We start from the raw sequence: 12,060 nt of genomic DNA, 5'->3' as shown, positions 1-12,060 counted from the left end.
GCCAACTCCACACCTCTTACCAGTCTGTATGAATGGTTGTCGGGACTTCCATATGGTTCAATTTTCTGTCTGTTCTGGTCGGGTTTTTTTGTTTCTAAATTTTTGTTGTCCTTAATTTGGTTGGATGGAACCTACACTTCCATCTTGGCTGGAAGTCCTAAATGTACCATAGTTTTTTGATCCACTCCTTTACTGATGGGCACTTAGGCTGTTTTTCCACACTTGGTTATTGTAAATAACACTGCTATGAACATTGGGATGCATAAGATTTTTTGAACTGGTGATTCATAATTCTTAGGGTATACTCCTGGCAGTAGGGTAGCTGTATTGAAAAGCTATCTTTCATATTGAAAGGCACCTTTAATTTTTGAGGAAATTCCATACTGTTTTCCACAGTGGCTGCACTAGTCTGCAATTCCACCAACAGTATTACTAGGTTCCCTTTTCTCCACAACCTCACCAGCACTTGTTTGTTGATTTATTAATGATGGCCATTCTGACCAGTGTGAAGTGGTATCTCATTGTGGTTTTCATTTGCCTCTCTCTAATGGCTAGTGATATTGAGCAGTTCTTCATGTGTCTATGTGCCCTCTACATGTCCTCATTAGAGAAGTGTTTGTTCAAGTCCTTTGCCCATTTTTTTAATTGGGTTGCTTGTCTTCCTGGAGTGGAGTCAAGTGATTTCTTTATATATTCTGGAGATAAAATCTTGTATCATTGGTGTAGGGTAAATAGAGGCAGTCTGGCTTCCTTACCCAGATGTCTGGGTAACTAAAAGAAGCAATGTTCCCATATCCTTGAAGGGGTTGGATAAGCCTTAAGACTGGGTCTGATAAACTGTTCCCATAACATGAAGTGGGCTTGCATGTGCAGAATCATGCTATGTTATATAGTTTTCTGGCTTGAAGCCAGCTTTGTTTGCTTCTAATACTTAAGCAAGTATGGGTTGCTTACTAGAGACACATGCAGCTTGTGGCATGTGTGGCTTCCCCACCCATGAATAAAGGCATGTCAAGCATCCCTAAACTCCACACATTTTCTTCCATCTCCCTGAATCTAGAGTGGATCTTCCAGGCCTTGACATCCTGCAACACAATTGGCTTAGTCATCAGGATTTGCATGGTATGGAAATCGATGAGCCATCTGTATCTTCTGAAGGAAACCTCAATAGGTGTGCTGGTCCCAGGGAACTGTGGCACCAAGTAGCAAGCCTCCTGATCTCATAGGCCCCACCAAGGGAGTGGCCTGATGTCAGTGGCACACCTGACACCATGGAGAAAGCCCTACAGGAGCTTGGGGAGACCCTGTAGAAGCCCAACACCCACATGGCTGTGGGGGCTGTAGGCTGGGTGTTTCTTTCAGCTTTTTGAGCTGAGACAGGGACCACACTTCACAACACAGTGAAACTACATGAGCTCCAAGGATCAGAAGAAGCCCTGGAAGCCAGAATTGGTTCTCCAAAAGAAGATCTGCAAGAAACACAGATGTCTGTCTCCTGCTGCAGCAGACAAGTTGGAATCAGAGGAAAATGACATTGATGCAGAACCGTGTTCTCAGAAGGCCCGCCCCCATAGTGTTACAAAAAACGAAGTCCCAACATCCCATGGCACCTGGGGGAAACCTTGTGGGTCCCACTCAGATGGTAGAACATACTGCTTTAGACACTATATGCAGGACAAGCTTGTCAACCTCGAGAATTAGTTTCGCCAGAGACACGCGAAGCCCTTAGCTGTATGGCTCTTGTGACTGTGGGACCTAGGAGTGGATAGTATCATGTGCTCCTACACTGAGATGGAAAATTTACCACCCCCACAATGGGTAATGGCAGTGAAACAATACCAGTTGCCCAGAGGATGTGAGGAAATCATAGCTACTATAGGGAAGGTAGAGAAATTGGGCATAATTGGGGCTTCCCACAGTCCTTTAATTCTCCAGTGTGGCCAATAAAAAAGCCATCATGACACACCTCTCCCTGTGCCAGTAGCTGCAGAATAGCCAGAAGCACACTGAGGGGCAGGGCTCACATTCTTTGATGGAGTGGCTAATGGCAGCTATCCGTGCTGTCTGGGAAAATGCAGGTGTCAAGCAAGATACTGTGAGCAAGTGGCAGTCCTTTACAGACTTAGAGAAAATCTTGTGGGAGTTGGGCATGCATCAGGCCATGTTCAATCCCAGTACACAGGGCCTTGATGATGAGTGTTTTACATTTGGAATGAGGGATCTTGTGCTCCAGCATGCTCCCTCTACCTCTTTTGGCTCACCGATTGCAATTCTCACAATGTGTCAGTCATCACACAAATGGTATCACAACAATGGTGGCTAGCCTGGGAGAGGTGGAGTCTCACCACCAACAGAAAGCTATTTGTACAGTCTCTCAGAGTCCCCAGTCGAACAGCAGTCTCATGTGGGTGACTAGAGCACAGATGTGGTCAGATATTTTAGGGCACAGGTGGCAAACACAAGGCCCATGCTGAATCCAGCCTTCCACCTGGTTTTATCTGGCCTGGCACCTTATTTCTACCCAGTGGCAGCACCAAGCTCCTTGCCCCTGGTTAAGGAGTAGTTATATTTATAGTCCTAAAATTACATTTGACCCTTGAAGACAACTGTGAGACTGATGTGGCCCCCAGTGAAAATGAGTGTGACACCTCTGTTTTAGGACCTGGAGTCAATGGCACTAAGATTGACAGGAAGCCAAACTCTACCTGTTAGAGCACTGGAAACAGCTTCGAGCTGACAAATGCTTCTTGTGGCCCCAAAGAAGAAGAAACTGATGGGAAAATCTACATGTGCACCCCGAGAGCTCCAAGAAGCCCATTTGGTCTGGCTGGAAGATCATCTGGCTGTGTCAACCTCCTGAGATCAGGGAGAAGATATCCTTTGACATTTGGCTAGGAACAAAGCCAAGGGACCCATCTTCAGAGGACAGGAGGCTGCATGATGAACTGGCTATTCATTGGTCACCTGTAAATGTCCAGTGAGTGTTAGCTCTTGTGGATACAGAAGCTGAATGTACTCTCTTATATGTAAATCCTGAGAAATTTCCAGGGCCAAAGGTCTCTATTGATGGTTATGGGGGACAAAGTATAAGGGTGAAGGCTGTGAAGCTCTCCCTGGATATCAGATATCTGCCCCCCCCCCATGAATACATAGTCTGTGTCTCCCCCACCCCTGAGTATATCCTGGGTATTAACGTACTGCAGGGTTTGTGGTTACCTATGACCACAGGAGAGTTTCACTTGCAGATGCGAGTGGTAAAAAACATTTTGTGGGGACATGCTAACCATTCCCCTGTGCAATTGCCACCCCCACAATGGGTAATGGCAGTGAAACAATACCAGTTGCCCAGAGGATGTGAGGAAATCATAGCTACTATAGGGAAGGTAGAGAAATTGGGCATAATTGGGGCTTCCCACAGTCCTTTAATTCTCCGATGTGGCGAGTAAAAAAGCCAGATGGTACATGGAGAATGATGGTTGATTACTGGAACCTCAATAAGTTCATTCCTCCACTACATGCAGCAGTGCTTTCTGTGATAGATTTAATGAACGAGTTAACTAATGAGCTTTGAACTTAACTACTTTGCAGCTGATCTAGAAAATGCCTTTTTCTCCACTGACCTTGCTCCAGAGAGTCAGGATCAGTTTGCCTTCACATGGGAAGGCCAACAGTGGACCTTTACAGTATTCGCTCAAGGGTATTTGCACAACCTGACTATCTGTCACAGACCTGTGGCAGATGACCTGGCTAAGTGGCCACAACCTCCAGAGGTAAGCCTATGTCATTACATTGATAACATTTTGCTAACTAGTGATTTTCTTGCAGAATTAAAGAAGACAGTGACTCAAATGTCTCATTTGAAGTCATGTGGCTGGGTAGTCAATGAAACCAAGCTTCAAGGACCTGGATTGTATGTCAAATTCTTGGGGGTTTTCTGGTAGGGTAAGACAACAGTAATCTCTGATGAGGTGATAGATAAGATTCAGGAACATCCAACCCCTACCACTATAAAACAGCTCCAGACATTTTTGTGCCTGTTGGGATATCAGAGAGCATGTGCTCCATCTAGCCCAAGTCATTCATCTCTTGTATTCTTTGGTGAAAAAGGAAGTGAACTGGGACTGGACCTCAATCTCGGAAAAGGTGTTCCAAGGAACAAAGCATATCATTAAGTGTGCCCAGAACTTGCATGCTCTGGATCCTGCTAGACCCTCTAAACCAGGTGTGCATGTGACACAGGGAGGCTTTGGATGGGGTTTGTGGCAGTAATCAGAATGGCTACATCGACCCTTGTGTTTCTGGTCCCAACTATGGAAGTGAGCAGAGGTACTGTACTCCTTCCTTGAAAAGCAGTTGGCTGCAGTATATGCCGCCCTATTGGCCATGGAGGCCATAAAGGGAACTGTCCCCATGACAGTAAGGACCATGTATCCCATTGCAGGATGGGTCCAGGACTGGATGGCCAAGCCTCATAGTGGGACAGCACAGATGCCCACATTGGCTAAGTGGGGGGCTTATCTGCAGCAAAGGAGTACTCTGTCTACTAGCCACTTATGGGCTGAGCTACAAGAAGTGTTAGGCCCTGCTATTTATGTGGATGAGAGATCTACTGCTCCTGTCCATATAGAAGAAATAGGAGCTAGTCCCTTCTACAAAGAGCAAGCACATATTCCCTCAGATGGATGTGCTTGCACGTATTCCCTCAGATGGATGTGCTTTCTCTACTGATGGGTCCAGCAGGGGCCATCCTGCCATCTGGACCACCATGGCAATGCAGTCAGAGACAGACACAATCTGGTTTGGTACTGGAATGGGATAGAACAGCCAGTGGGTGGAACTCAGAGCTGTATGGCTCATGGCTGCCAATGGAGCCCTGCCCTTGACTATTTGCACAGAGGGTTGGACAATGTACCAGGGGCTAACATTATGGATCTCTACATGACATACAAATAAATGGATGGTTATGCATAGGCCATTGTGGGGATAGGCTTTGTGGCAAGACTTATGATAGTTAGGCCACCAGAAACAAATTACTGTATATCATGTTACTAGACATGCCCCTCTTGCTTCCCCTGGGAATGATGAGGCTGATAATCTAGCCAAGGTGTGTTGGCTAGAAATGGTGCCTGCCAGTTCCTCAGGAAGGGAAGTGGCTCAGTGGCTACACCACCACATGGAAGTGGCAAAAGACCATGTGGTCCACCATCAAAACTTGGAAGTTATCTGTCACTTTGGCAGAGGTACAAGAATCTTGTAATACCTGTGTTGTCTGCTCGTGAGAGCATCCCTCAAGGCCTGTGGGAACTACTGAACAAGTGGTGAGGGGACAGGTACTGCTGACTCCAAGGAAGGTGGATGTAATCAGGCCCCTACCTAGTTCAAAGGGATATAAGTATGCTATTACATCTGTGGATATGGCCACAAGACTTTTAGGTGCTTATCCTGGATGGCACCCAGATCAGAGAGCAATAATCACTGCTGTAGCAGTTATGTGCTGCTTATGGGAACCCTTAGTCATTTAAAGTGATCAGGGGACACATTTTACTAGTACCTTTGTACAATGGGCTCCAGACTTGCAGATTGGAAATTCTATGTGGCCTATCATTCCCAAGCTGCTGGAATGTTTGAATGGTACAATGGTCTCTTAAAGCAGGGCCTATGAGCAGCAGCTGCCACCCCTACACTGAAAAGATGGACAAAATGCTTATGGGCTGTCTTCCAGACTTTAAATGAGAGGAGTCGGAGTGGGTGCCTGGCTCCAGTGGAAGCACTGTTCCACTGGATGCAGCTCCAATTCAGCTGCAGGTGCACACTAAGGATGTTTTGCTGAAACCTGGCATGGGAAAACAGGGAAATAGTCTCTTGCCCATTCCTGAGGGCCTGTAGTGAGGACAAACAGCCACTTGGATGTGGTCTTGGGAAACAAAAGACCCTCACATACTGGGTAGCTCTTGCTGCCCGTTGGGGCCAAGGGGTAGAAAGTTACAAATAGTGCCCTGGGTGATTGGGACATGGCCTCCAGTCTTAAAGGTGACATATCCAGGGCCAGCAGACCTTGCACTGTTTCTTCGTGGCCCCTTTGTGATTTCCCTATGACCCATTATGAGTTCTCCCCTGTTATTGCAAGTAGATGCTGAACCCCCAGCTGAGGCATGAAAAGTCTGGTATTCATAACCAGGAAGACCTCCTCTGCCAGTCACTGTTCTATCTACTGACCAGAAGCTTCATTGTGTATGGCCTGAGGGTCGTGGCTTGCTTCTACTTGTGCCTATATCTGCTCTGTCTTTTCTCCCTTAGAGTGCAAAGTGACACCTTAGTGGACTGGATTCATACCTATAACTCAGTGGCTAACCAATCAGCATGCTGGGTCTGCACTGAACTCCCCTTGAGCATGTTGGCCAGCTTCCCATGGCACATCTCTCCTGCTTCTCTCTCATACTGGACTTGGCTTCAGAAGTAGTGGAACAGTGAACATCCCTTGTGGAATGCTACCTGGACTGACATCTATGATGGAGTGAAGCAGTGGTATGACTGGCCCAAGCTGTTAAATATCTATTCCATACAGGACAGCTTGTGGTAGCTCACAGTTAAGGCTGTGGAGCTGGATGGACAAGCTCCCCTTTGTGTTGAGAACCTCGAAGGACAAGCCCAGGTGAGCTGGACTCCAACAGGTGTGTGTCACACTCAGACTCCAGAGCATTTCTGGGAGGCACAGGATGATGGACAGGCTGCAGTTCCTACTGGAACCCTCAGGGTGTGTGGCCCACATGGGTGACCTTACCTGCCTGGAAATTGGACTGGCCAATATATTTGGGGATGGCCCTATTTGCCTGCTTGAGTTCAGAAAACTCTTGTAAGCCAACCATCAAATTGAGAAGCATTTAAAGCACGACACTGGGTAAAGCATACTCCCTGGTGGTATTACCCATTAGGTGTTTTTTCTCCTCAAACTGCTTCTAAGGTCACTGAAACTGAGATAACTGCTTTGGCTTTGCCCACTGCTGTGCAGTGAATATAACACATGATTCCTTAATCCTGTTAAATGAGAAAGTGTATCAAGAAAAGTAGCTTTGTAAAATCATATGGCTTTAGATATGCTTACTGCGTCCCAAGGTGAGGTATGTGCCCTAGTAGGGACAAAATGCTGTGTAAATGTTCCTAATGTCCACCACAATGTTAGTCAAGCTTTATGAGTATTAACCTCTGAGACCCATGACATTGAACGTCTAACAGGCGATCTTTTGCAGGAGTGGTGAGCATCTATAACCAGTGAATGGTGGTGGGTTCTTGCTGTCCTTCTTGTGGTTTATAGGTGCAGGGTTCTGCCTTCCTCACCAAGGGAACCTTGCAGAAGACACCCTCATATAGATTGTGCAGTGAGGAACCAAAAAGTGGTAGATTGTAGGGTAAATGGAGGCAGTCTGGCTTCCTCACCCAGATGTCTCGGTAACTAAGGGAAGTAGTGTTCCCATAACCTTGAAGGGGCCTGATAAATGGTGTCCTCACAGTGTTGAGACTGAGTCCAATAAACTGTTCCCATAACATGAAGTGGGCTCACATGTGCAAAATCATGCTATGTTTTACGATTTTCTGGCTTGAAGCTGATTTTGTGAGCCTCTAGTACTTAAGCAAGTAGGGGGTTCACACTAGTGGGACATGCAGCTTGCAGCTTGTGTGGCTTGACTACCAATGAATAAAGGCATGTCAAATGATCCTAGGGTCCACACATTTTCTTCCATCTCCCTGAATCTAAAGTGGACCTGCCAGGCCTTGACAGGCTACAACACAATTGTTCCCACACAGTTTGTTCCCTTTCCATTTTGTTGATGTTTTCTGTAACCACTCAGAAGCCTTTTAGTTTGATGTAGTCCCATTTGTTTATTCTTTCATTATCTTTTTAAAAAGATAATAAGGTACATTGGTGTATCATGAAGGAAGGGTGAGGAGAGTAGTTAGCTTCTTATAATAAGAGAGGTGAATCAACTTTAAATAATTAAAAATAGATTAAAATGGAATTCTACACAGCAGATAGAAAGAAGTAGCTCCTACCCTTTGCAACAGCATGGATGGAACTGAAGAGCATTATGCTAAGTGAAATAAGTCATGCAGTGAGGGACAAACACCATATGATCTCACCTTTAACTGAAACATAATCAACAAAAGAAATATAACCAGAGTCATTGCAAATAAGAACAATCTAACAATAGCCAGAGAGGAGCAGGGAGGAGACAGAGGGGAGAAGGGTTTTAAGGAACTACTATAAAGGACACATGGACAAAACCAAGAGAAAGGGTGGAAGCAAGGGAGGGAGGTGGGTTTGGCTGGGGTGGGGGTGGAGTGGTGGGGAGAAAATGCAGATAACTGTAATTGAACAACAATAAAGTAATTTTTTAAAATTGAGTCTGCTTTTTATTATCACCATACACTTTCAATGTTAAATAATAATCTACAAAAAATTCCTCACCACTACAGTAGACTCTTCCATTCACTCTCCTTCTGGGGAAAAGAGAAAAAGGCAGAACAAAGAGAAAGCATAACATAAAATTGTACATTAAAACTAATATATTGGGATACCCTTGAGAGAAGATGGCAGCAAGATAAGTGGGAGCAGAGTCCGCTTCCCCCTGTACACAGGTGAAACACTTAGCTGATCTTTTGAGGAACAGAGAGAACAGCCAATGGTATTCCAGCATATATGAACATTGGAGACCAAGAATTGTAGAGGACATTGAAAAATCAGATGGTAATGAGAGTGCTTAAGGACAATAAAGTCCCTGGGACCAGTGCAGGGCCCAGGGTGGCTGCAGCCACAGGCCTGGTGCCCACCAGGCCTGCTGCAAGATTTTTGGGAGAGAGCCAGGCTGGGCAGTGTGAAGGCCAGGTGCTTGTTTGGACTGGCGGGCTTGAATAGGAGGAATTTTTCAAAAAGAAAAAGAGAAAAAAAAGAGGCACTCTGTAGCTATTTGGGGAATTCTCCACAGCAGCCACCCACATCCTACACCCCTGCCCCCACAGCCCTGGAGTCAGTACATACCTGATCTGTGGCCCAGTGGTGAATCACCTGCACCCATGCCTGAAGCACCAGGGAGGAGTACCTCCCACCTATCCCCTGTGCCCAGAGCCCTGCAGAGCCTACTTGGCTCTCTAGGAGGAAGGCAGAAATTCCCCACAGAAGGGAGCTGCGGGGCTTGGGGAGACAGCAGTCCCCTAAAAGACTTGACTCAGTAGGCAACTGAGCTACGCTGAAGGGACTCTGAGAGTCCCTAGCATCTAGGACAGCAAAGAGCAAGAATGTGATATGTGAGTTGCTCCTAATTGGTGCACCTCAAGGACAGTGCAACTGGTGGACTAAAGGCCTAGGTGGGACACACAGGGGCACTGCAGAACTGGGCTGGAGGCTGGAAAACAGAGAAGAGTGCAGCTCAGGCAGGGAGAAAAGTGAAACCAATCCCTCCTCAGCCTGACTAGCCAGAAAGACCAGCAGAACTAGATTGACCAGTTTAAAGCCAGCAGTAGGCTTTTTTTTTTAATTCCTTCTTCCTTTCTGTCCTTCATTCTTTTTTTTATTCCTTCTTCCTTCCTTTCCTTTTTTATTCCTTCTTCCTTCCTTCTTTTATTTATTTCTTTTTTTAACTTTAATTTTTTATATTCTTTCTTCCTTTCTTTCCCTCTTTCTTTTGTTATTTCTTCTTCATTCCTTCCTTTCCATTTTTATTCCTTCTTCCTTCTCTCCTTCCTTTTTTCCTTTCTTCTTTTTCCACAAGTGAGACAACAAAACCTGGAGCTGTGACAAGAACAGAGTTAGACCCAAACAGGTATGATCCTAACAAAAAAGACAGTAAGACAAATTTGACTTTGCCACTCTAAAGAACTTACAAGGTGGGAGTGGTGAACACCAGTACACCTGCTGGAAGAAGAAACATACCAACAAAGGAATCACCAACCGATAACAAAGAAACAAGGTGAAGGAGGGAGTGGAAGCCACACTAACCTCAATCCAGGACTGATCTGGAAACATACAAAAAAAATGTGGAAAAATTACCCACAACAAACAACTGAACAAGAGTGAGAAAGAAGCCTTAAAACTTTGTACACACAAAAGAATCAGCCTCAACACAACCTGTCCACACTGGCACAACAGTATACAAGATGTGGTGGACTAGTGACCCTCAGTTAAGCAGCTGGAGGAAAGAACCCACCAAAGAAAGACCCAACAGCAATCAAAACACAAAGATATACACAGAGCCAACATAAACAACAGCCCAAGAAATGCAAGCTTGGGGAACCAAGGAGACTGCACCACTGAATCTCACAGGTATTCTACCATACAAGTTCACACCATGAACCTAGGGAGTCAGAACAAATTAATTTAAGAAAGACAAGCTAACCAGAAGTCTCACAAAAAAATGAGAAGACAAAGAAACAATTTCCAAATAAAAGGAAAGGAGGAGGACTCATAAAGAATGCTAAATGAAATAAAGGAAACTCAACTATAAGATATTGAGTTCAAACCAATACTTATCAGGAAGCTCAATGAGGTCACAGGAATTACCAGAAACTACAGGAAAACTACAATGAACTCACTGAAAACTATATCAACATGAAAAAGAAAATAGAAACAATCAACAAGGACCAAGAGGAAATAAAAAAAACAGTTTTTGGACTAAAGAATACAATAGAAGGAATTGAAAGGAGGATCAATGAAGAAGAGATCAGATCAGCAAGCTGGAAGACAAGGTAGAAAAAAACACCCAGAAAAAGCAAGAAAAGGAAAAGAGGCTCAGAAAGAATGAAGAGGGATTAAGAGAAATACAGCACAACATGAAATGTAATAATATCAGTATAATAGGGATACCAGAAGGAGAAGAAGAAGAGCAAGGAATAGAAAACATGTTTCAAAAAGTAATGATGGAAAATTTCCCTAATCTGATGCGAGAAAAAGTCACACCAATCCAGGAAGCACAGAGAGTCCCAATCAAGAGGAACCCAAAGAGGCCCACTTCAATGCATCATAACTAAAGTGGAAAACTTCCAAGACAGAGAGAATCTTAAAGGCAACAAGGAATATCAAGAAAGTAACATGCAGGTGAGCCCTAATAAGGTTAGCTGTTGACTTCTCAATGGAAATGCTCCAAAGCAGGAGAGAATGGCAATAAATATTCCAAGTAATGAGAATCATAGGCCTGTAAGCAAGGCTACTTTACCAAGCAAGGCTCTGAATCAAGATAGAGTGTCAAATAAAGAGCTTCCAAAGAAAAAGAAGTCTAAAAGTATACACCTTCACCAAACTAGCTTTGCAAGAGATGCTAAAGGGACTGCTTTAAGGAAAGAAAGGAAAAAAGAAACAGAGAGAGGAAAACAGGTATGAAAAGTGGCAATGAATAAGTATCAAAAATAACCTTAAATGTAAATGGATTAAATGACCAATTAAAAGACATAGAATAGCTGAATTGATAAGAAAGTATGACACAAGCATAAGTTGCCTATAAGAGAAACATCTCAGGATAAAAGACCTATAGACACTGAAAGTTAAGAGCAGGAAAAAAATTTCCAAGCAAATGAACAGGAAAAAAAAAAGCCAGGGTAACAATAGTCATACCAGAAGAAATAGACTTCAAAAAAGGAGCCATGAAAAGATATCCAGAAGGTCACTTCACAATATTCAAGGGAAGAATCCACCAAGAAGACATACACATTGTAAGTATATATGCACCCAACATAGGAGCACCCAAATACATATAGAAAATCTTAGAGGACTTCAAGAAAGATATTTACAGCAACACAATTATAATGGTGGATTTTAACACCCCACTATCAAAAGTTGACAGATCTTCCAAACAAAATATCAAGAAAGATATTGTGGCATTGCCAACAATATGCTAGATCAAATGTACTTAACTGATATATAGAGAGCATTTGAACCGAAAAGAAGCAAATTACACATTCTTTTCAAATTCACATGTAACATTTTCAAAGATAGACCGCATGATAGGATGCAAAACAAGCCTCTGCAAATTCAAGAAAATTTAAAACATAGTAAACATTTTTCTCTAATCACAA

At 44.0% G+C, this 12,060-nt stretch overlaps 1 protein-coding gene across 1 annotated transcript in view; it reads left to right on the top strand.

Annotated features, from left to right (window-relative positions):
• Window positions 1-2,044: 2,044 nt before the first annotated feature.
• The window catches only part of CNGB3 (cyclic nucleotide gated channel subunit beta 3), a 165,935-nt gene continuing 155,919 nt past the window's right edge, over window positions 2,045-12,060 (top strand). The window contains 2 exon segments of the mRNA XM_045849433.1: window positions 2,045-2,282; window positions 3,589-3,770. Coding sequence (XP_045705389.1) covers window positions 2,045-2,282; window positions 3,589-3,770 — 420 coding nt within the window.

Source organism: Phyllostomus hastatus, unplaced genomic scaffold, assembly GCF_019186645.2.
Source record: "Phyllostomus hastatus isolate PE091 unplaced genomic scaffold, TTU_PhHast_1.1 phas_contig_65, whole genome shotgun sequence".
Lineage (NCBI taxonomy): Eukaryota > Metazoa > Chordata > Mammalia > Chiroptera > Phyllostomidae > Phyllostomus > Phyllostomus hastatus.
The sequence above is the reverse complement of the archived record's forward strand: the minus strand, read 5'-3'. Positions and strand labels throughout refer to the sequence as shown.